At 44.7% G+C, this 25443-nt stretch overlaps 1 protein-coding gene and 2 long non-coding RNA genes across 3 annotated transcripts; 2 read left to right on the forward strand and 1 right to left on the reverse strand.

The window, feature by feature from the left end:
- Nucleotides 1–19564, reverse strand: Tigit (T cell immunoreceptor with Ig and ITIM domains). The gene is made up of 5 exons (XM_048422768.3): nt 19414–19564; nt 17989–18140; nt 16108–16437; nt 11233–11330; nt 1–430 (listed from the first exon to the last, which is right to left on the reverse strand). The coding sequence occupies exons 1-5, from the start codon at nt 19455–19457 to the stop codon at nt 203–205; spliced, it is 852 nt and encodes a 283-aa protein (XP_048278725.3). The 5' UTR covers nt 19458–19564; the 3' UTR covers nt 1–202.
- On the forward strand, nt 5881–9426 carry LOC146895664 (uncharacterized). Its single transcript, XR_015000605.2, has 3 exons — nt 5881–6082; nt 6598–6687; nt 9128–9426. It is a non-coding gene; the product is annotated as an uncharacterized LOC146895664 (long non-coding RNA).
- Nucleotides 18048–24817, forward strand: LOC146895663 (uncharacterized). The gene is made up of 3 exons (XR_015000606.2): nt 18048–18174; nt 19791–19998; nt 22433–24817. It is a non-coding gene; the product is annotated as an uncharacterized LOC146895663 (long non-coding RNA).
- Nucleotides 24818–25443: the final 626 nt, after the last annotated feature.

Below are 25443 nucleotides of genomic sequence, written 5' to 3' on the forward strand. Positions count from 1 at the left end.
TTCATTTTCAAACTTCCATTTATAATCAAGTTACAAGCTGTTTACCTTGGATCTGTCACAGAGAAATGGAAGAGGAGGGTAGAAGAAATGAAGTTTGAAAAGCAGTCGCCTTTCATTCACTAACTAAACACAGACACACACACACACACACACACACACAGGAGAAGGGAAGGGAGGGAGGGAGGGAGGAAAGGAACTGTTCTTAGACAGTCTTTGCTAGGACGCTGAAGCTCTCTAGGCTTCGGTAGCTCAGGACGTTAAAGTAGTCACGTGGTTCAGCATAGTCATCTTCCTCTCCACAGAGACCAGCAGGGGCAGCTTCTGTCTGGACAGGGCCTCCAGGGACCGAGAGACACATAAGGCTCGCTTCCTGTGGCTCAGCTGCCGTTCTCCCAAGGCCACTTCCCATAGAATGGATTCTGGGAGACTTCTGGAGTAAATACAAAGGGATGTTACGCAAATGCTGCTTCACAAATGGACAAATGGCACATCGTCAAACACCTCTTCCTCCCTTACATGAACACACACACATACATACACATACACACACATACATACACACACATACACACACATGCACACACATATACACACAGACATACACACACATACACACAGACATGCACACACATGCACACACATATACACACAGACATACACACACATACATACACACACATACACACACATGCACACACATATACACACACATACGTACACATACACACACAGACATTCACACACATACACACACATGAACACACATATACACACAGACATACACACACATACATACACATACACACACACACATACACACACAGACATGCACAGGAGCAAAGTTGGGTTTTCGTTTTTTTAGTTTTTCAAGACAGGGTTTCTCTGTGTAGCCTTGGCTGTCTTGAAACTAGCTCTGTAGACCAAGCTGAGATCACAGAGATCCACCTGCCTCTGCCTCCCAAGTGCTGGGAGTAAAGGCGTGTGCCATCACCACCCAGCCAGCAAACTTGTGTTCTTATCGGTACACAATCCTTAGCCTTTAGCCCTTAACTTCCCTGCTTTGTTGTAGCTTTTTTCCTGATTAGTTTTTTTTAAATTATCATACAATTTATTTTGATCCTATTCTGTCCCCTCCCCCGGCTCCTTCCCGATCTTCCCCATTCCCTACCCAATCAACTGCATGTTTCTTCTTTGTCAAAATAAACAAACAAAAGCATTAAGACATTCCAAACTCAAACAAAAAGCAAGCAAAAACCATAGAACTCATTTTATGTTGGCCAACTCCACCTGGACATGGGTCCTGCCTTGAAGTGTAGTTGACATATATTCCCAGTGTCACTCAGTGGGAGCAGACAGCTTCTTTAGGGGTGGGGCTTTGTGTCCCCTTCCCCTTCCCGTCCTAACTTGGTTTCAACAGGAACAGCTGTAGTGAATGCCATCCTGCAGCCCCTATTTCCCGCTCTCCTAACCTGGAGCGCTGCCTTGCTCACTTTCCCGCTCCTTACTGTTTGTTTCTTCCTTCTCTTTGGTCTCTGCGCCACCAGCTCTCCTCCCTCTTCTCTTCCTTTTGGCCCCCATCTTCAGCCAGCCTGGCGCCTGCTCTTTATAAACTGACTCTCCAAGCCAGGGGCCTCCCCAGGATTCTGCCCCCTGGCTTTCTCACTCCCAGACTCCCAACAGGATCTGTCCTCTAAAGATCCAAGTGACCCAAGACCCTAAGCAGCCCAGGGTCTGTCCTGGGCTTCAGCCCACCTGCCCACCGACTCAGCATGGCCCATGAGAGAATTATAGCAAGCCTGAACTCAGCTTGTCTCCGCGGCCCTGCCCCACAACTCCTGCCCCATAATCTACTCCTGCCAACATTCTCCCTTCCTGGCTAACAGCACAGCCCCTTCAGAAACATGGATGCCAATACCAAGTTCCAGCTGCCCATAACACCTGTGACAGCTAGTCTTCGCTGTCAACTTGACTACATCTGGAATTAACTAAAACTCAAGTGACTGGATACACGTGTGAGGGAATTTCCTTAATTAAATCATTTAAAGTGGGAAGACCCACATTTAAATCTGGGTATTTTGAGGCAGAAAGTTTCCGCATTTCCTCTGGGCCTCACCTTCTGGTGAGAGCCTATATAAAGGGCATGGAAGAAGGAAGCTTACTCTCTTTGTCTGCTTGATCTTCCTCCTGCTGGAAAGTCCATTCCTTCCTTGACCTAAGAGCTGCTTTGGGATTCTATACACTGAAGCTGAAACATCCAACCTTGTGGACTGAACAACTGCATTTTTGGATTTTCCTTGGTAGGCCACCATTGCTGGACTAGCTGGACCACAACCTATAAGTTACTCCAATAAATATAAATATATATTATATATAAACCCATATATGTGCATATATACAATTTTTATATGCACAAATACCTATATTTATAAATTACATATATGTACATATACACATAAGTACTGTTCCTCTAGAGACCCCTGGTTATTACACACCCACCTAGTTTTACTCTATCCCTTCTTCATGGCACCCTCACCAGCGAAGGGGAAGAAATAGTCCTCTTCATTTTGGTCTGGCTCACATTTCCTCTATCTGCTAGACTAACTTTCCACAAAGATTTTTCAAAAATAAAAATTGAATCTGATCATACTTCTGCTTAAAACCCTTTAATGGCCTCTACTGTACACCAGAGGGATGCTCAACCTAGAATGAGCTATGATAAACATCTTAGGGGGGATTTGACTTCAGGTGATTTATGAATGATCTCAAATTATAATTAAATTTTATATAAAGGCATATTCTTGCGGGGAGCAAATCAGTACTTCATTCCCTTTCCCAAAGGAGTCTGTGATAGCCCAGACGGTGAGCCCCAGTCATGTCCATCTCCCTGGCTGCAGCTTCCCCGCACTGTGTTTCACAACCCAGACACCCAGCATCTGAGGCCCAGAGAGCTGCCACTCATCCCAACACTGCCGAGAGAACCCAGTGAGCACACTCATCTCCACAACAACTCTGCTGATGTGTCTGGTTTGGGATGAGCTGAGAGGCGTGGGCGGAAGCCCCTGAGCCAAGGACACCACCACAAGTTGCTCAGCTTTGTCTCCCTCTACCTACACTCTCCTTTGACCACAGTGCCTCTGCTCTTGCACCTTCTCTGTGAAGGCCAATTGGTTTGTCTTTCTGTTTTCACTAGACTCAGAAATCCAAGTTCCCTAAGGTAAGCACTATGTTCCTCTTTGTAACTCAGAACCCATATCAGGTGTTCAGTCTCTATCTGTCTTGGGACTGGAATAGACATGCGTATCCAGTTGGACACACACACATTCATTTATGATACAGTCCCATAGAAAAGAATCTGATTTTCCAAGTCAAGGTATCATCCAACACCCGGGAAACTAAAGTTGCATTCGTTGAGACCAGACAGCAACTAAGTCTGTTCAGTAACATCAACCATAGAATACATGCTAGAATGTCACACTTGAGGGTTGTAATAGTACAGGGAAGCTGGAGAACATCAGTTAGAAGTAGGGTGACAGAAGAAGTGCTTCATCACATTTCAAAAGTGACCCACCTTCTGTATCTAAATGACAAAATCACAGAGATCCAGGGACTTGGAAAACAGGAGCAACCAAGCTCATGGAATCTCTCTTCACACCCATGGCTTCCAAGACAGAAAATGCCACCCAACAGGTGCCAAGCCCAAATGTACACCAGATTAGGCAAGGAGATATAGAAGGAAGGTCAGAAGGACCCTGTAGATGTGTTCAGTGAACAGATGCCAAAAACTAAGGACGCTGCATCACTACAGGCCTTAAGGAGTTGGGCATTGAGAGATGCCGTAGTCTTAGAATAACAAACACGTGTCACTGGTCTCCTCTGACCATTCCTCCTCAGTAGAGGTGGCTAAACTTTAGCATGAGTGTAAAGAAGGGAATGGCTGTCATGACTCGTGCTGGTACTGTGTTTAAAAGGACTCTGACATCCCTTGATACGATACAACCCATTTTTAATATGAATACTCAATTATTTCTCAAAGAGCTAATTATGACTTTTTGTGCTTGTGTGTTCTTATTCTCATTCTTGGTAAGGCTGGCCACTCTCTCTTTTTAATTTTAAGACTATTTTGAGCTCTAAAAGTCCTCTGGGAAATGCAAATATTCCTGAGACGGGTCCCTAAGCTGTCCCATTTCCATTCTATCCTACATGGAGACTCTATAATTGTAACCAGCATAAAAAAAATAGGTCTGAGATTAATGTACTAACATTGTCCTAGAGAACCAAGTGAAACTACAGAAATTGCAACTGAGTCCTCTTGGGACAAACATTGCTTTCTAGTAACATGTGAGGAGAATTAACATTGGACAGTGGGGTTGGCAGAGTCATTGTCCGGTGTCTGACATACTTGTCACCATATCTGTTTGACAAATAGCATCTATTCATATAATGCATATACATGTATAATAAGCACTTGCTCATACTATCTTAAGATGTGCTCAAAATATCTCCAGAAGACATGGTGTTCATGTTGAGCTTTCTTCCCTCCAACCTCAGCACAATAGGTGTTTTCTACATCTGTCCTAGAGAAGTCAACATGATAGCATGATGGAGTTCTGAAAAGTGCAGGGATGATCAAACTCACTCCTATCACCAGCCCTGTCCTTATAGGCTGCCTTTAGCATCATCCTCAGCAGCCATTAGTTTAGAGCAGGTCCCCAGAATAGAGGCAGACATGTTAATTGTGGTGCAAGTGACCTGGATTCTCAGAGGAGGGCTTAATGAGGGAGCCTAGAGGCAAGGGAATGCAAGGCTAGCACCAGCATTACTGGCTTCCATGGTGTCTCTCCTCCACAGACTGATGTTGAAGTAGGAGATGCTTCTGCAGAATGGGATCCCTAGCAACAGCCAGGAGAGGGGACCTCAAAATAGTAGAAAAAAGCTGATAGTATTTAAGAAACACAGTAAATATAGCTACAATGATGGAAACTAAGAGCGCCTGTCCCGTGGGCATCTTAAAATGGCTCATACAGCTCAGCAATCCTAGGGCTGTAGAGACAGAACCTACTGGTGTGGAATGTCCTTCGGTACGTGTGCTGCTTTTATTGGTTGATGACTAAAGCTGTTTCGGCCAATGGCTTAGCAGAGTAAAACCAGGCAAGAAATGGAGAGAGAGAGAGAGAGAGAGAGAGAGAGAGAGAGAGAGAGAGAGAAGACAGTATAGCTGCCAAAGGAGACAGACACCAGAACAGAACCTTACCCAGTAAGCCAAAGTCTTATGATGATACATAAATTTTTGCCAGATGCAAATATACAAATATGTAAATAATTACAAACTGTAACTGCAATTCTTGCTTGATACCTGTTTCGTATATGTATTTTACTATGTTAAAACCTTCCTTTTTAATTAGACAAAAAGGGGAAGATGATGTGGAATGTCCTTCTGTATATGTATTGTTTTTATTGGTTGATGAATAAAGCTGTTTTGGCCAATGGCTTAGCAAAGCAAAACCAGGCAAGAAATCTGAACAGAGATATATAGAGAGAGTCAAAGAGATGCCATATAGCTGCCAAAGGAGACAGACACAAAAATAGAACCTTACCCAGTAATTTACAACCTTGCGGCAATACATAGATTAATAGAAATTGGTTAGTTTAAGATGTAAGAGTTAGTTAATAAGAAGCCTGAGCTAATAGGTCAAACAGTGTTGTTATTAATATAGTTTCTGTGTGATTATTTGGGTTTGAGCAGTTGAGAAACAAGCAGTCTCTGTTTATAGCCTATAGTAGGATTGCATTGGTGTGTGTGTGTGTGTGTGTGTGTGTGTGTGTGTGTACATGCTTATATATACATTTCAAATACTACCAAGGTTACATGAGTGGTCTAAAGCCAACTATCCTTATGAAAAGTCTAGATCTTTTGTCCAATTTTCAGGCATATGAACAGTTCTATATAGGTATGGTATCCTTGGCTCCAGTCTCAACCTTGTCTGTACCCCAAGAAGACTTTACTGCATGAACTACAGCAGTGGGCTCAATTGTCTTCCATGCAGAATGGCAAGGGAACGAAGGAACAGAGAGTGAGAGGAAGGTATGTATTTCCCTGCAGTCCATGAATGATGGTTCTTGAACTGATTGTGACCCTCACTTGAAGGGAAAAATATGACCCTTCCATGTGATCCTCTCTTCCCGAGTTCCAACAGTCACCCTCTCCTCCCAAATACAGCACATGGCTACCTTCCCCATCTTAGTTTCCTTATGTTCTCTCTAGGTTCATATTAAAGTATATGTGACCAACCCAGTTTCAGAGAACTATGTTTTCCCTAATCATACCTTGAATAATGTTTTGAACAAGAGAGCAAGCCCTAGAGACTATATCCAAATCACAAAATGACAGCAGAAAGGATCTAGACAGGTAACAATGAGGGTGTCAAAGAGAGGGTTGGTGTGTGGCACCATGTACAAGGGGAGCAACAGAATTTGAGAACTGCTGGTCTTTTCCTCTTTCTCAGTCTCCATTATTACCAAAGTTAGTCTGGATACCTGACATGAAAATTAACCAGCCTTGCATCCTTAATAGACAAACATGTTCTACTGTGTTTGCAGGGTTACTAATCCCTTTATTCCAAACTGAAGAAGGCTGGTAATGGCAGAAGACATCTGTTCACCAATCGCCCTCTCTGTTCCAGCCCAAAGGTAGGTTGTTATTCTTGTTACCTCTTCCCTCTTGTGAACCACTTCTCTTTCCTCATTCTGTCTTCTCATTTTCTGATCATGTCTGTCAGTATATCATGATGTAACAGAAAATAGTGTGGAGAATCAGCTTAATCCATAGCAGCAGCCACAGCTTAACCACTGCTGGTCCTTGACTCCCTGTTCAGCCCAGTATGAGTAACAGAGGATCAGTGCTCACAGCTCTGTGAATCAGGTCGGGCAGAAACCAGGGCTTCATCCCATAACCAGGAAGTGAAAGGATGAATCACACTATAACAAATATTTTTTGCAGATAAATTGGGCAGGATAATAAAAGGCCATATTTAACTTTCCAGAGCAATCAGGACTTCTAACGTCTGGAGTCTGTCTAGTTTCTTTGAGATCAAGTTAGCAAGATCCACAAGGAGCCTAGAGAACTAACTGCTGAGGGGAGACTTGAGTGTCAGATCTGAGTGATCTGTTGTTCACTGGGGGAACAGCTTTGCTTCTGCTGCCCTCACTTCACTCTCTTCAGTTAAAGGTCAAGGTGAAGCACTTGGACTGGTCTCTCTTCATTTGTGGATGAGGTTTGAAGACATATGTATGTGAACTCCAACAAGATGTGTTTATTTTGCCTGTGTACTTGGTACTGAAGCAGCAGGCTCATCTACACAGAAACCTGACAACTTAAGTTGGAAAAGATGAGGTGAAAGTCCAAGTTCTATAATGAGTAAAAGCATGAAGATGCATACTCTAGAAAAATTGATAACAGTTCAAAGCTATGTATAATGTATAACTACGACTTTTTATAATGAAGATCTGTGAAATCCCAGGGGACTGTTACAAGGGCAGTTTGTACAATTCATCCCAACTGTGGTCTAAAGAAAGATCTTCATAGGATTAAAAAGTCAAAGGTGAGTTAGAAGGAAAAGAAAAACAGAGTGTGGTCTCCCTCTGAGTGTGAGAAAGAGAAGGCAAGAACTCACAGAGTGAATAAAAGGGGACCAGAGCCTAAGAACATTGCCTCCTTGACTCAACCATAGCCTAACCCTCCCTAGGCCTGGACCAGTTACAGAAGATGGATGTTGGCCAGGACTTGGGGTGGAGTGGGAATAAAACACAGCAGGGGACTTGGTCCAACAGAACCAAGAAACCAAGAAGGTAGCCTAGACTAGTCTCAATATCTTAGTCAATCTTAGAATGAAGATACAAAATATAACATCAAAACCAGAAAATTCTCTGCTGATTTGAACATACCTGTCACTTGAAAACAGGTATAGAAATAAAGAAGAGGGCTGGAGAGGCGGCTCAGCGGGTAAAGCCCAGATTCCCAACACTGACGCAGAGCGGGGTGGATGTGGTAACCTGCCCACAACCACTAACACTTCAGGGCAGAGACAGCGGCTCCTTGGATCAGTGAAAGACCTTACCTCAGTATGTAAGGTAGAGAGAAATCGAGGAAGATATCTTATGTCACCTTCTGGCCTCTATACACACTCACACACATACATGCACAAGCACCTGCAAACACATGTTCATATAGCCACATTTGAACTTGAAGACGTATGTATACACACAAAAGAAAGAAAAGAAGAAAAATACATGGAATATTAGAAAATGTTTGAAGAAATAAGATATCTGCCAATTTAGTAACTTTGGATTTTTGGACTGGGAACAAGTTCCAGGAGAAAATACCCCATGAGGAGGAGAGGAACATTTGGGCTGGTTGTGGTGGCTCATGCCTGTAATGCCAACACTTAGAAAGCTGGGACAGGAGAATTAAAAATCCCAGGCTGGCCTGAGTTACATAGAGAGGTCCCAGGTTTGGAGGGGTGGAGGAGTGTTTGTGGAAGAGGATGCTCTGGTGTAGGATGTGGAGGGGTGTTTGTGGAAGAGATTGCTCTGGGGTAGGGCTTGGAGGGGTGTTTGGGAGTGAGGAGTGGCAGGAATTGAAATCTAGTCCCAAGGCCTCAGAGACAGTTAGCCTTCATTGTTAATTGGATGAGATTTAGATAGACTTCTGGGTGCCTCTACTCCGTAGTGAGTTGGGAGGCCCTGCCCTGAGTGTGGACCACAGTTCCGGGAATCTTTCCTAGAATAAGCATCTGACACCAGTGAGAATGGAAGAAAGGAGGAGTCAGCAGCAGACTGAAGCCAGGGTAGCTCCTAAAGGCTGGGTACTGGGTCCAGTTTGTGTTCTCTTTTTATACTCTAAAACCACAAGGCAGGGTGGGAAAGCAAGCAAGATTTTACAGAAGTATGAGGAAGTCAGTAGGTTGTTAAGGGCAATGATACATTGTTTTAGCTATTTCTCTAAGCCATTCTGTTCCAGATAGCAAGGGATGCCATAGTTGGCATTATAAATGGTGCTTTAAGTAAATCACTAAATAAGTCAATAAATCAATTTCTAATAATTGGTCTTTTCTGTGTTATTCTACTTCAGCATCATCCCTGTGGTGAAGGGTCCTGGGTCAAATAAAAAGGAGAAAGGAAATGGAACACCAACATTCATCTGTGTTTGCTTCCTGGCTGGATCCAGGCACCTCACATTCCTGCTGCTGCCCACAGCTTCCCCGTCATCATGGCCTATACCTCTGTGGTGTTTGAAAGAAAATCGCCCCCATAGGATATAGGGAATAGCACTTTTAGGAGCTGTAGCTTTCTTGGAGTAGGTGTTGATAGGGGAGTTCAGCAATCACTTTCTGTTTGTGGGCGTGTCACCCTTAGGCTAAAGCCTGCCTATAAACCTGGCAAGTGTCCTCCCGCTACCTCTCTCTCGCCTGGCTCCTGCATCCAGACGGATCGTTTGTATTCTGGTGTAAGCTGGTGTAAGTCTTACTTTTGTTTATTAAAGCTGTATATTTTGTATTAAGATAGTCTGGGGACTTTTCATTATCAATCGCCCTGCGGCTTCAAGGTGTGGCTTTGTTAAAGGATTTGTGTCGCTGGGCGTGGGCTTTGAGGTCTCAGATGCTCAAGCCAGGCTCAGTCCGGCACTTTCTTCCTGCTGCCTGTGCATCCAGACGTAGAACTCTCAGATCAATCTCCAGCACCATGTCTAACTGCAGGCCATGCTTCCTGCCACGAGTAAACCTCTGAACTGTATGCCAGCCTCAGTTTAATGTTTTCCCTTATATGAGTTGCCGTGGTCATGGTATCTCTTCACAGCAATAAAACCTAACTAAGACAACCTCCAAACCATGAGCCAAAATAACCCCCGCCTTCCTTAAGCTGCACTTTATCACAGTATTAAGGAAAGGATATAAGTCTGCCATTGCTGATTTAATTCAGGTGACCTAGGACTGCTAACACGTGAAAATCATCACCTACTGACTACAAGGGGCTGCAGGGAAGAAGATGCTGCAGTTTTCCATGCACACCATGAAAACTACCAGGCAAGAGAAGAACATATGACTGATAATCGAATAAAAATAGACAATAGGAAAAGACCCAGGAAGGGTGTAATTAACAGGATTGTCGGGTACAGATCAGAATAACCGATAAATAAGCTCTAAGACTGGGAGTTTTGACAGGCTATAAACTATTTAAACAATGACTAGATACATCAAAGGAGATATTTGGTAATCTGAGAAGTAAGTTAGAAGAGAAGACCCACTTCAAAACATGGTGATATGAATGGGCAGAAAATACAAAAGAGACTCGAAGGCATATGGAAGAGAAGGGAGTCTCAAAAGTCCCTGCCATGAGAGGCCCAGAAGGAGAAGAAAGTAAGAATAGAGAAGGAATAGATAACAAGAAATGGCCAGGATTGACCCCAAACTGACAGAAACTCATCAAACCACAACTGAAAAAAACCCACTCAATCCAAACCCCATACAGAATAAATACAAAGATAATGACATCTAATTATATCATTGTACAAATGCTGAAACCTTAAGGCAGAAAATGTTAAAAGAACAAGAAGGAGAAAAGACATTTTTAGAAAAGGAAGAATAAAACCCAGTTTCCAAAAAAGAAAAATTTATGAAGTTAGACAATGGAATAATATTTTCCGTGTGCTAATAGAAAATAATGGCCAACACAAGATTCTACTACACCTAGTAAGACAAACACACTATATTTACAGCCATGGGTAAGCAAGTTTTAGGTGAACAACAACAGTCAAAATAATTCTTTGCCTTTGCTGACCTGCACCGCAGAAACACCGCAGCATATCCCTCAGGCAGAAGGAAAATGGCCCAGCCAGGGAGGCCGGAGAGGAGAGCAATAGAGGGGTGGCCCTCGAGTCATGTGGATGCACAAAACAATCACATTTGTGAGTCTAGAAAGCGGAATGAACCAAAGAACAAGGGGATGATGAAGCCATGTGGTGGAGACCGGTAAAAAGAGCTGCTACGATCTAAGGTTCTTGCATGTTCCTGGACATTATAGGTCATTGACTGATTATTACTAACATAACAGAACTTGAATAAGTCCAGGTACGTTTTGGAATGCCTAATATAGCCACTAAAAGAATAGCAGAAGTCGCCAGGGGGGCAAGAATGGGGGTGACATGGTGGGACTGAGACAGGCTGTCCTATCTCTTACCTGTCTAGCTCTTACAGCCACCCCTGTGATCATTAAGCAGATGATTCCCAACACAGCAGCCATGGCTCCTCCAAGTGATGCCATCTGGAACTGAGCCCCTACAGGGAACAGGAAACAGAGGTGAGTGACAGGTCGGGAGCAAGGCGGGTCTTTGATTTGAGGCCAGCCTGGTCTTTATGGAGTTCGAGGCCAGAGGTGGGGTGCTCTTAGAACTATCCTCTGCTCGAGTCTTTAACCTTAACTGTGGTCAGCAGAGCAGCACCCAGGTGCCCAGTGGAGTTGGCGGTAGATCTCTCGAGGGGCGAGGCACCTTGTGTACACCTTGGACCAGTTGTTGTAATCCTTTCCCCTAGTCAACAACTTGCTTCCAGAAGTCATGAAATGAAACAAATAATGGCATCTCAAAAGAAACTCGGGGAGGGCTGGAGAGATGGCTCAGCGGTTAGGAGCACTGGCTGCTCTTTGTGAGGACCCAGGCTTTATTCCCAGCACTACATGGCAGCTCATGACGTCTGTAACTCCAGTCCTGTTAGAGCCCTCAGGACTATATGCAGTGAGTGTGCAGCTGACTGACCAATAGGAAGTGTATAGTCCATGTCCACATGGAACAACCCATTTTGCAGAGCTGCGGGAACACTTGTCTTTGGAAAAGTCACTGTCATATCTGTAAAAACCTTGTGAAGCCATGATTCTTCCCTTCAAAATGGCTTTTATTCCCAAAACACCTCAGCAGTGTGACTTCTAGACAGGCAAAGGAGTGAGTGACCTTGCTCCATTCTCCCACACCCCCCTGAGAGTGAAGGCATTCATTCTTTGTATCTAACAGTCAAATTTACATAGAGTCAATCCCACAAACTCACCTGCTAACAGACCACATAGAATTTCTATAGAAGACAGGCACTGAGCAGGAAGGCAGCATGCCCCACCTTTGCTAACAAACAAATCTGGGGTCCCCCCCTCCCAAGCTGGTTATCACAAAAGAGATTAGATGAGGAGAGTGGGTGAGTCCAGGATTCAGGGACATTTAGCATCTTTATCTAAGGTTTGAATTGTCGGGTACTTCCCCTTGAATGCTGGCCCTTCCCTGGGCGGGGCCACCTATTCCAGAGTACTACTTTGTCAGATTCTACCTACCCCTCTTTGTGATTTTGATAAACATACCATCATTGTCCTTACCTATGGAATTTTGCGACTCTGTCTGTAAAAACTAGAAACCTCTGGAGATCAGTCCTTACTCTTACTCTTCTCCTCACTACTTCTACTTTTTCCCCTTACTCTCCTTATTCTTCCTCTCCTCTATGCCCCCTTCACTTCATTTTTCCCCTTGTACGAAAAATAAATAAGATGCAGAGGTCATGTACTTGAGTTAATTTTTTACCCTCAGATCCTTGCCTGCCGTAGACATCCAATTCTGAGCCCTGAAGGGGTACTGAGGCTGGTACTCAAAGCCCCCCCCCCATACATTCATTCCCAGGATATCCAAATTCTTCTGGCCTCCACAGACTGAAATTACCTGGCGCAAGTGAGAAGAAAACACGGAACACGCAACAAACCCACTTAGGAGTTTATTAGAGGGGGCGTGTACAGGCCTGGGGAATCGGTGTGCAGAGAGGGAGAGAGAGAGAGAGAGAGAGAGAGAGAGAGAGAGAGAGAGAGAGAGAGAGGAGAGAGAGGAGAGAGAGAGAGCGCGCACATGCACACGGGGTTGGCATGTCTACGTCATACACAGATGCAGACAACAATCTTACACATGTGCACAAGGGCTTAGCTGAGTCCTAGTGGATATAACCAGACATGTGGGCAAGTAGGTCATGGAGTGAGGTGTTTTAACATTCAGGCACTTCTGCCTGAGGGCTTGTCTTCACATGCATGACTCTAGAACCCGGACGTATCAGCCTTATGTGGCTGAAATCATTACAGACACCAGAGCCAGGTGTTGCATAGGTGTATATGTGGTCAAGACACCCATACGTATAAATAAACAAATATCAAATCTACAATAAAATAAAAACAAAAGAAAACTCAGAAAGTGAATTGTTTCATCCATAATTCTGTCTGTCTCTCTCTCTCTCTCTCTCACACACACACACACACACACACACACATACACACACACACACACACACACACACACACACACACACACACCCATAGTGTTAAAACTGACTAATTCAAAATTGAAACCAAACTATGGAAAGAAAAAGCATGTAACTTTTCACCTTAGCCCTATAGCCCAGGTCTGAAACCCTGGAAGAAGTGAGTCTCTTGCAACCTTACTCTCTTCTGTTTTCTCAGTCCTTAGTACACAGTAGATGCTGGGATACATTGAGGAATGGTCTCTAGGATACTTTCTCCCACCTTTCCCTCTTCTCCAGGACTCAGGCAGGATCCCCCAGAGAAGACTTGAAATGAGAAAAGCCCTGGCCCCGTTTCCCTGAACTCCAGGTCTCTCTCGGGATAAGGACCCTGCCTGCCAAGTCCAAGACCCCAGCATACTCCTCCTGCTATGAGGACTTAGTCAGTGGAGGCCAGGCTGGCCCCTGGGTGGACGTGACATGGCTTACTCAGAAGAAAGGGGATGGAAGACCGTGGTCTGGATGCTGTAGGGGTGCAGAGGGCCTGGAAGGACAGTGTGTGGACAGAAGAGGAGGGCAGAGCCACTTTGCAAGGCCCGGTTAGTACTGGGTTCTCCTCAAGCTGAAAGGTGAAACAAGAAGCAGCAAAATGCATCATGAAATTTTAGGGAAGATTATGATAATGAATGTGGTCAAATTTAAAGGTGAGTTAAGTCTGGTTAAAGCAGACTGACTTTGGAATATTAAAGCGCCAACTAAACTAGTAATTTTTGTTTTAAAATGAAAGCACTAACTCTTCCATTCAGAGCCACGGTTTCTAAAAAAAGAAACTGAAAGAGCCTGGGGGCAGTCAGGACAGCCTGCCAACGTGCAGGTGGAGGAGGAATATAATCTCCTTTAGAGATTTGGTATTACTTGTGGGACCGGGGATTGAACCCAGGGCCTCATGCATGCTAGCCACATGCAACCACTCTACTGTTGAGCTACATCGCCAGCTCTGGCTAGACAACAGTTTATGTAATACTAGGTTACCAGGGGCTTTGGTCCATGTTTGAGATCAGTGTAAGTAGGAGAGCAGGAGTGGAGCTGATGCAAATAATTAAAGGAGAGTTAATTGCCTTATTGTAAACAACCGACTTCCTGAGAAGCAAGAAGGGAATTTCACGGGACCAGGGGTGTACCCCAGCATTTATGATTACAGGAATGGTGGAAATACTCAGGGTCTGGAGTGGAAGCTGGAGAGAGGTGCTTGCCACAGACAAAGTGGGCTATGAGAGGGAGGAAGGCATTCATGCTCTCACGTCTGTATGGTAACAAAAAGGCAGTCGTGCCTCTGTGAAAAAAGGAAGCCGTTCCATGTCAGGATTATATCGGGCCCTGAGTATCCTGGCCCAAATATGAGCAAACATACAAGGCTCCTCCTCTCTGGCTTCTGGTGCAGAGGTCTCAATCTATTGGTCCTGCGGTGTGGTGAGAGAGGCTCTGGGAAAAATAATACGGGGGTAAAGAGCCCACAGTTGTCACGGCCCGCACAGGCTTAGGGTTTACTGTGACCTAGATCTCCTGTGGTCTTTATTTTCCAAGCCTTCCCTGAATAAATGCAATGCACAACACTGTCCCAAGACCTTATTTGTAACAACTCATGAGATGATTTGCCATTTATCAGGACAGCAATACAAGAAAATTTAAGTACCACAATTATCCAGGATACATGACAGCATTTAGTCCCAGGTGGTGTGACTCTAGGACCCGGGCTCTTGGCCACTCACTGTATTTAATCTGTGATGGATCCAGCCAAGAAGTGATGTGCAAAAGGAAACTTGAAGGTGAACTTCTATCACTTCAATGTCCATAATGTTCTTAAGACTCGTGAAACCTAAGTTGCGATATAATTTCAAATGGACATATGTTCTTAACCTAAACTCCAATATAACCAACGGTGAGCAGTTCTGAGTGTGGCATGTCATGGGGCCTGAACGTCTGTGTTAACATCAACTTTGCCACCCTGAGCAGTTCCAAACCTTAGCTTCTGCCGCCACCAATCAGATGGGAATCACACACATGGTCAACACCTACCAGGGTACTTGCTATGTTCCTGGAGCTGGGCTAAGGGCTTTTTCTGACAGTAGGTTGTTTAACCCCCGATTAGCACCTCAGAAAGCCTTACCACCATCCTCACGCACAGATGAGAAAAGGGTTGCACAGAGGAATTAAATTCCTGTCTGAGGCGAATAGTAAGGTTTGAACCCAAGTTGTCTGACATCCAAGGCAGAGCACTTTATTACCCTGCTAAACTATCTCTCAGATGTGACTTTAATAATCCTTTCCCTCAGTAAAACTGTCTCGTGTTTGCCTGAAAATGATCATTACAAGAACATTTGGAAGCTTTGAAGCTTCATCACACAAAGGTGGATGAGTGTTATACATTCCACACTCAGCACGGGCTGTGCCTTGAGAGTGATTCTGTATGACTGACGCTCAATCATTAAATGATCACCTTTCATGTGTAACTGCATCCATGGGTCTTGTCAGGTTAGATAAGATGTATTTGTGTGCAAAATCAGTGGTTGTGCACGAGAATCAGCTGGGTGTTTCCAGAACATATCAGATGCTAGCTCTGCCCCCAAGAGGCTCTGGTTTCATTAGCTAGAGTTGCTCTGTCTTTACAAGGCCCCAAAAGTTCCTCCAGTGAGTTTGATATGTTCCAGGATTGAGACACTCTGCTTCCCAGAATGTTTCAGGATGGAGTTTTCTCTGTGAGAGAAAGTGGTTCATTGTCTCCCTGCTTCAAAGAACATACCTGAGCTTTCTTGGACCTTCAGGAATATTCTCTCCTTGTAAATCCCATCCGGATAGGTGTGATAGGTGCAGAAGTACTCCCCTGTGTCATTCATTGTCAGCGACTGGAAGGTGAGGCCTAGGCTGGGGCCTGGGATCACCCGCTCACTGAAGACCGAAGGGACATGCCATCCCTGGTCAGTACTATAAACCGCCAGAATCTGGTCCCGCTGCTCCCAGTTGACCTGGGTGACTGTGGCTGTGCTGGAGAAGAAGTGACACTGTAAGGTGGCAGAGCCACCTTCCTCGGCAGAAATGTTCCCCTTTGTCTGAATTGTGCTGTCTGCGGCTCCTATGGGAGAGGAAGAAGCACACGTGAGTCTCTAGCCAGCAGCAGCCGTTCAACCTTCCTGACGAATCCCAGGATGTTCAAAGGCCAGAAGTGGCTCTAGGAGCCTGCAGTCTAGCCTATGGAGACTATCCTCACTTCCTCTTTCCTTCATCTCCAGAGACTTTCCTTACTATACCTGTCCGTCAAGGCTCCAAGTCCTACCCAATCTTCTTGCCCTTTTCTGTGTACCCAATTCCAGCCTGTCACTGCTACTGCCAGAGCTTCTGCCTCACTCTGTCTCGTTCTTACCTGTTTGTCAGACTGTGCCCCCTCCCTCTGTGAGGACCCCAACTTATGAGATGGCCCTTCTTACCCGTGTTGTATAACACCTTATTAAATGCCCGGTGTTCTACCACATGGCTCAGCACTTTGCCCACTCAGGGTATTCTAGGCAGCCTCTTGGCTAGGTGCTTGATTATTTTTATGACTTTATTTAGTCTTCCCACCTAGAAAATCTGCCCTGTGCCATGAATCATCTGCTTCTCTACAGTTTCCAGCAATCTAGTCTGGTGTCTGGTCCTATCCTTTGAAACAGAACCAGGCTACTTGAAGGAAAAACCTTCAAGAGAGAAAGGGGGAAAAAAATCCTGGGCAAAAGAGACATGGCAAGAAACCCTGCTGCTCAGCCATGGGTAGTAGTGGATGCTTTTAATCCCAGCATATGGGAGGCTGAGGCGGGAGGATCATAGTGAGTCCCAGGTCAGTCTGGACTGCATAGTAAGTTCCAGACTAGCTTTAGAAATGTAGTAAGACCCTGTATCTGTCAAAGGAACAAACCAAAGTAAGAGAGAGGGAGGGGGAAGGAGAGAAGGGATGAGGGTCAGGGAAGGAAAGGAAAAGGAAGAAAGGGAGGACAGGAAAGAAGAGGAGAAGAGAGGAGAGGAGGGGAGGGGAGAGGGCAGGGCAGGACAAGACTTCTCCCAGAGAAAGGCATCTTCATCACCCACCCTGCTCTAACCCCAGCTCCTCTCTACCCTCAGGATGTTCTAGGGTCAGTCTTTAAACTACTTTGCAGTATAATCTTTAAATATTTTGTTCCTTTCCCTTGGGAATGTTTCTCTGCAGTGTCTAATGCAATAGAAACACAACAGAATTTAGAATTTTGGTATTAATGGGAGATCCCGAAAGTCTGGGAAGCCGATATTTCTGATCAACAGAAAACCAGCTGGAATATATTTCTAGAAGTTCCTCAGAAAGAGAAAGGAAGATGGGGGTGGGGGAGTGGGCTTTCAGGAGACTTCTCGGCTTCTACCTTAGTCCACTCCCCAGCCTCCTTTCATGTGCAGCTGGCCAACCAGGGCCCACCCCAGAGGACCTCCAAAGGCTATCCTCTGTGATCCCAGACACACCTGCCTCCTCTTCCCAGTGCCTGCCCTTCCCACGTGGTCACAGAGGGCCCCAGAACCACCCGATATACATGCATGTGGCATGTACTCAGAGCCTCCTCTACCCAAGCACCCTGGTCTCTGTGCCAAGCCCACCTCCCTGCTTTGCTGGGCTTGCAGGCCTTACCTGAAGTGAGGAAGGCAGCCAGTATTAGCCCCTGGGCCCGGATCAGGAGCAGCCAGCCATGCATGCTTCTGACCAGAGGGCCCACAGGAAGCAGATGTAGCCTCTCCTCTGACTGAAAACTGGCCCACTGCAGGTGTGAGGCGAAGCCAAGCCTGAGAGAAGAGGGTCTCGGAAAAACTGAGTAAGGTAAGAAAGAGCAGCGTCGAAACTGATAATGTTCTTATAGCAAGTACACAAGCTGTATAGAGCGAGCCACAAAAAAGGCGGTGAAGGAAACACCGTGAAAAGTAAACAAACCGTGTGGTTAGAGGTATACAGCTTGGGTGACTCGTAGCCAATCTGTTGCTTTTACATTATCTCGATGCACATTTTGAAACGTCAGCTTTTCTCTAAAGCATTCAAGGGCATCTAGGTGATGCTTAGGATTCTGGGGAACTATTTCTGATGAGTCAGACCCTCCTGACTGTGTGCTACTGTTGAAGAATGTGCAGCCGCAGGAGAAACTTAGGTTTGGGCGTTTACAAAACCATCACTGGATTTAGACTCTGGTGACTAGGGACAGTTCATGGGTGAGACAAAGGCCCTGGACAAACAGCAGCTCTCTCTTCCACGAGGCCCTCTCCTCAGCTCTTATTCCTTTTGTGCTGTTATTGTTCAGGTTTGTCTTTACTTGCATTTGGGGTCAGCTCCCCTAATGCAAGAGAACCAACGGAAAGTACAAAAGTAAGTTTTCCTGCAAGCTACTGACCCCATAAGAGTTGAAGTACAGAAGAGTAAGCCCCAGAGGTGACCAGGAAAGGCATTGACTGTGCTTACCTAAGGCTCTTAGCTACTCGCTAGGCCCAATTGTTGATCTATATCTATTTGGGTTATGTTTGTCAACTTGACCCAATCTAGAAGAGAGTCTCAGTGAGGGACTGTCTAGGTAAGGTTGGCCTGTGGGCGTGTCTGTGGGAAAATATGCTGACTGCCTTAATTGATGATGGGAGGGCCAAGCCCGAAAGTGGTGGCCCCATTCCCTGATCTTGGGCCCTGGACTGTGTAAGAGCCGAGAGCTAGCTGAGTATTAAACATGCATGCGTTCACTTCCCTCTGCTCTTGACCATGGACATGATGTCAACAGCTGCTCCAAGTTCCTGCCACCTTGGCTCTGCCACGGTAACACATGGTTACCTGGCATTGTGAGCTAAGATAAACTCTCTCTCCTCTAAGCTGCTTTTTGTCAGGGCAGCAGCAATGAAAGTGAAACAAAAGCAGCATCTTTCTTTCCTCCTTCCCTCTTTTCCTTCATTTAAAAGTTCCTGAGTGCCTGACAAGTATCAGGCTCTCAAGGTACAAGAGCAAGCAAGTATTGGTTAGCATTCAACTAGTTGACAGTTTGGCCTTGGTAAAGCTTAGGAAGAGGAGATAAAGGGACACACTTACCTGCTGCCTAGGCTCTTGACAAAGCTATATTGACCATGTCCCATGCTGTACTGAAAATCTACATTCCCACCAGGGGAGACATCCAAAGTCCCACGTCCTACTCATTCCACTAAGTGCACAAATCTTTCTCAGCATCTAGGCTTCTGTCCTCCTCTGCATGCAGGGTTCCCTATCTCAGATCAGTTTCTTCTCTTCCCTGGGTTCTGCACATCTACACAGTGACTCATGCCTGCCTATGCCCCTCCTCCTGACCCTCAGACAGTGTTTGCCTTACCAGCTTCTCCACACCCACTCAAGTCTAACCTTCAAGGCTCACATAAAAACGTTATCTCCACCATGTTTTGTTGTTGTTTTGATTTTTTTTTTTTTTGAGACAGGGTTTCTCTGTGTAATGCTGGCTGTTCTGGAACTTGTTCTGGGGACCAGGCTGGCCTTGAGCCTCTGCCTCCTGAATACTGGGATTAAAGGTGTGCATCATCACCACCACCTGGCTTCTCCACTACTTTTTAACATCCGAATGCCTTTCAACTGAAGTAGCAGTAAGATCCAACATGTGTCCAGGGTAAGATGCTGGGACTAGACAAGGTGAGTGCTGCTAAACTTGGTTACCCAGGCAGATGAACCCCAGATACAAAGGCAGGTAGGAGGAATACACAGAAAGTGGCTACAAGAAAGAACAGCCTGCTTTGTATAATGGTGTGGGTAGAAGCCAAAGAAATTCGACTGGCCCCAGTTGAGAAGTGCAAAATCGTAAGAGATGGTTTTAAAAAAGAAAAGTTTTTAAAGACTTCTTCTTGTCCCAGAGAGATAGTTCCGTAGTTATGGGTGAGCACCACCAAGTATAACTAGCTGAGCTGGATCACTGGGACCCACATGGTTGAAGGAGAGAACTGACGCCCACAGCTTGTCCTCCAGACTCAGCTCGTGGCACGTGTGTATCATGATCCCTCTAACCCGATCACCCACACATATACACATACAGAAATATATACACATACAGAAATATATGTGAAAATGTTTTAAAGACTTCTCTGCTGTGGCTGGAGGCAGGGCTCAGCAGTTAAGAGCTCATGCTACTCTTTGGGGAAACCAGAGGCTGGTCCCTAGCACCTGTTTCAGGCGGCTCACAACTGCTTGTAAGTTCAGCTCTAAGGGATCAAATCCCCTCTCTGGCCTCTGCAGGCACCTGCACACATGTGGTATATGCTCACACGGTCACATGCATAAAAAAAGATAATAACCCTCTTAAAAGACTCTAGAGCAAAATGTGACCCTCTGAGGCTCCTCAGGAGCTGACTCCAATTTCTTATTGAAAGATCTAATGTGAGCCCTGTGCTGCCTTCGTCCCTCCCAGCTATTGGACAGAGGACTGTGTAGGTCTCATTAGCCTTCATGCAGCTAGCTGCAGGGGGTGTGTAGGTGCTGGGGGGACTTCATATTTGCCTATGAAGGGGCAGCAAGTACTTGTCTATCTGGTCAGTGGTGGCTAACACCGTTAATCCAGCATTCCAGAACAGATCCAGGCAAGCAGATCTCTGAGTTCCAGGCCAGTCTGGTCTACAAAGTGAGTTCCAGGACAGCCAGAGCTGCACAGAGAAACCCTGTCTTGAATAAATGTACCACCACTGGCACCCAACATGGGTAACTACATCTACATAAAAACCTGAGAAAGCTTGAAAAGGAATTCTAGACACACACACAAAAAAACAGAGTTTAACACAGCTTCTTGCTCTGTTTGCTGGCAGCATGCCACAGCTCCTTTAAGAGAGGTCTTCCTGATTCAGCAGTTAAAAAAAAAAAGTGTAGTTTTGGAAAGGCAGCTTTCTGAGCCGTGCTGCCAGCACGAACTCTGGCTCTGTCAGGAGACCGAGCATTTAATGGAGTCTGTGAGCAGAGTGTTACAACTTGCTTAATGGCAACATAGACCCCCTTTGTGCCTAAAAATGGGGCAATGTACATGGCTGTCAGAGGCAGCGAGCAGCTCTGCCATGCTGGACTGGGAGGAGCAAGCAGACAGGGCCCTGTTGGCCCTAGCTATGTTCACTTAGCATCTAAAAAAAACAGGGCCACATCTGGTCAGAAAATAATTACAGATACACAATAAAGACAGATTTAGATTTAAAAAGACCCCTAAATGAGTCACAGTGTGGGATAAATGTACATAGGCTTGGGAGAGAGAGAAATATATATAGAGAGAGAACTATAAAAAGAAGTAAATTGTTTAAAAAAAAACAAAGTCTTTAAAGAGACAGAGTACAGACAGTCATAGATTGAAAAAATAAAGAAAAAGAAGCCAAGTAAAAATGAAAAATACACAGAGAGTCTGGATTATATATATATATATATACATACATATATATATATGTATGTATATATATATATTATTTGTGTTTTCTTTTAATTTTTTGACTGTGAAGGAGCTAAGTACAGAGAGACATTTCATTGTATGGCCTGCTAAGCTAAACCAACATATAAGTTTTAAAGATATCATGACTTCAGAATTTGGGTCTAAGGATTTGTTGCTTTGAAAAAGAGGTTCTTCTTTTGTTTCTACAGAGGATGAGAATCTGTGGAATCCTTCGAGACTAATTTGGTTTGATGGACCAAGACCAACCCAAAGGTTGCCATAAACACCCCCAAAAATTACTTTACCTAAGAAAAAGCAGGAAGCAATTTTGAGAGAACTACACCCTTATTCCCAAATATTGCTTATAAATGTTTGTTTACATTTAAAGGGGCTATAGAGATTTGCGTTGGTATGGATATTGGTTTATTGATACAAATTTTAGGATATATATAGTTCTGCTCTTGATTAAGGTATTGTATTTGCGAAGCTCATTTAAAAGAATAATGTATAATTAAGAAATATAGGTTAATAGAGAGTCATTGATAATAGTCAAGCTTTAGTCATGTCAACTAGGTTTTCTAGATGTACAAAGATATATTTCAGATGAATAGATATTCTTGAGAACTTTCAAAGACTACAGAATATGGCATTTAAAATATTTTAATAACTTAGGACTTTTCATGACATGAGGCACATCTGCTCCTGGCAGCACCAATTACTTCAAGAGGAAAATGAGCATCAAAGAGGCTCCTTTTGGAGTTTGTTATCCATTTGGGCAAGAAACTGCTCTTGCCTGGACTGCTTGATGGTATGCTGTATGAACTGAACATGCAGGACTCACAGAAAAATGACTGCTGAAGCTGCCTAAAGAAGGTGAGACAGTCCTTCAGGGTTCCTGCTTCTTGAAAGAGTCTGTAGACATTCTGCAGGACACAGAAGAAATTGACAAACTGCCAATATGGTGGAACTATCTTTGACATTTACTGCTTCATGGAAAAGTTGCTGGGCCAGGAGGCTGCAGACTGGATGCCACAACATTACAAAAGAACTTTGGATGACTGTCCAGGCCGTGAGATGTCTTTGTCAATTCTAGAGTTTTGGAAGTTGCTTACAATGTACTTCCTGTTTACTTAGGTAATAGTATATCCTTCTGGAGTCTTTGATGGAGTTGAAGAATATATATAGTTTTAGTTTTCCTTAGTTATGATAAAAGATAAAGTAGATATAAATATTGTAACTGTAATTCTTGCTTGATACTTGTTTTGTTATATGTAATTTTACTATGTTAAAATTAAAACCTTCCTTTTTATTTAGACAGAAAAGGAGAGGTAATGTGGGATTCCCCTCTGTATGCTGTGATTATCATTGGTTAATAACAAAGCTGTCTTGGGCCTGCGCAGGGCAGAATAGAGGTAGGTGGGGAAAACTAAACTGGATGCTGGGAGAAAGAAGGCAGAGTTGGAAGATGCCATGGAGCTGCTGGAGGGAAAAGATGCAAGCTGCCAGTTGGAACCTTGCCTGTAGGCCAGAACCTCGTGGTAAAATACAAAATAATGGAAATTGATTAATTCTAGATGTAATAGCTAGCTAGCAAAACTCTTAAACTATTGGCCAAACAGTATTGCAAATAATACAGTTTCTGTGTGATTATTTCAGGAGTCTGGGCTGCTGGAAATGAAAACGTGGCCTCAAACAACACACCACTACCCCAAAAGAAGAAGTACTTGCCTAGATGTAAAAAAATACCCAGCCATGTGGTCAGAGCCCCTACCTCTCCCTAAGTGAGAACTCTGAGCCCCAGCCAGTTCTCTAGGACCAGACCTGAAAACCTGAGTCTGCAGATGCCACCTTTGTGAGGGAAAGGGATCCCAGAGTGGCCAAGCATTCCACAAGTCTGGTGACTTGTACAAGGTTCACTCAGCAGTGTCTTTGGGCTCCAGCTCTCAGCAGCCCACCCACCCCATCCCACCCCTAGCTCAGAAAAGGTGACAGGAGTTCCAGATGTCTGCTAGCTGTCTAGTACCTCAGGTCGCTGCCTCTAACCAAAGGAAACAACCCTACAAACACAGGGGCCACTTTCCCTCCGTGTCTCCAGGACTAGTACCTCCTGCTAGTCCCCACATATACCCCAAAACCCCACACCCACACCCCACATTGTGGTGGAGGGCAGCAAAAAGTTCTACTTACCCTGCCCTGTGCAGGAGGCAAAGAGAGAAGAGATGAGAACAAACCGCTCTCAACCCTAGGAAGAACATGCCTTGTCCACCCATAGCCATTAGGAAGCCACTTCCCGATGGAGCTATCTGCCCAATGGAGGAGACCCGAAGCTGCAGCAGAAAATCAGAGACTCAATCCAAAAGGAATATTTCAGATCTGAGGCTTACAAGTAAGCCTTTAGGCCCTGGAGCCTATGACTAACAGCAACTCACAGCAAATACAACTGAGGATTTCTGACTTGTTGATGATGCAAGTGCCCTCGGGAGGGGTAGCTGGACCTCCCATAAGCTGCCAAATTTGGTGGACTCCCAAGAGATAGAAAGAACTTTCTTTGTCTCCCAGGCTGCAGAAACATGACAGAAGGTCCTAGAATTGATGGGCATGCAGAGTCAGAAGGCAAATCTCCAGGAAGAAGCAGCTGACCCTGCTTCCTCAGCTCCAGCTTCTTGCCACAGATCTGCTTCTCACTGACCGCCTTCCCTTCTCTTCCTGAAATTGCATGGCACTATCATACAGTTAGAAAAACTACGCAGCGCCCTTGCCGAAGCACGGTCAGGTGCACTATATCAGAACAGCGTCATAGATACTGTTACAGACAGACAAGATTTTGACAGTGGGGGAGAGTCGGGATTAACTCCAAATACAGCATGGGCAAGTGGGAAGGAACAGCCAAGGAATCGAGGCCATGGTGCCTGGAAAGCTACAAAGAGGCAACCTCAGGGTAAGTGAACTTCTTCCTAAACTGGTGTGACAGGACTGTTGCAGGGGACAGTGGAGGGGACAAGCCAGACGAGCAGTGTGACATGGACCCACTAGGGAGGAGGTTCTTGGGTAACACCGGGTTTCACAGGGGAGCATATGGATGAGTTTAGAAGGTTCACAGTCTGCTCAAATTTGGTGAAGCAAATAATGGTTGTCACTGTGGATCCTTCCATTTACAAGTGTGTCGTTAAAGGACACTGCCCACCCCTTACCCCGCCTGCCTTTGAGCTCTTTACCCCGGAATCGAATTCCTACTTTCTACTCCACAATCACCCAAAACAACTAGTTCTGGGGCTGGGGCACAGTGGGCAAACCTTTCCAAGACCCCTGATCACAACAAAGGGAAGGGCAACTCTGGACGGCTCCCCAAAAGACCAAGACCTTTAAAAGAACAGGTATTTCTCTGTTATTTAAAATCTACCAATGTAAGCATAGAGGAAATTTTCCTAATTAGTTCCATGAACTGAAAATTAATACAATAATGATTAAGATTATAAACAATAAAAGAAAATCAGATTTAAATCTTTCTTCAATATAAGGAGAGGAAAATTCTTTAAAAAAAAAAAACCAAAAGCAGTCATTTTTACACAGACTCAGGAACATATTAAACAAAACATGCAGTGATAAGGTAAGGTTCATCCCAGAATGTTGAGAAAAAACCAGGAAATCCCTTAATATTAAATATTACATCTATATTTTGAAGC

Source organism: Myodes glareolus, chromosome 2, assembly GCF_982192425.1.
Source record: "Myodes glareolus chromosome 2, mMyoGla1.1, whole genome shotgun sequence".
Taxonomy (NCBI): Eukaryota; Metazoa; Chordata; class Mammalia; order Rodentia; family Cricetidae; genus Myodes; species Myodes glareolus.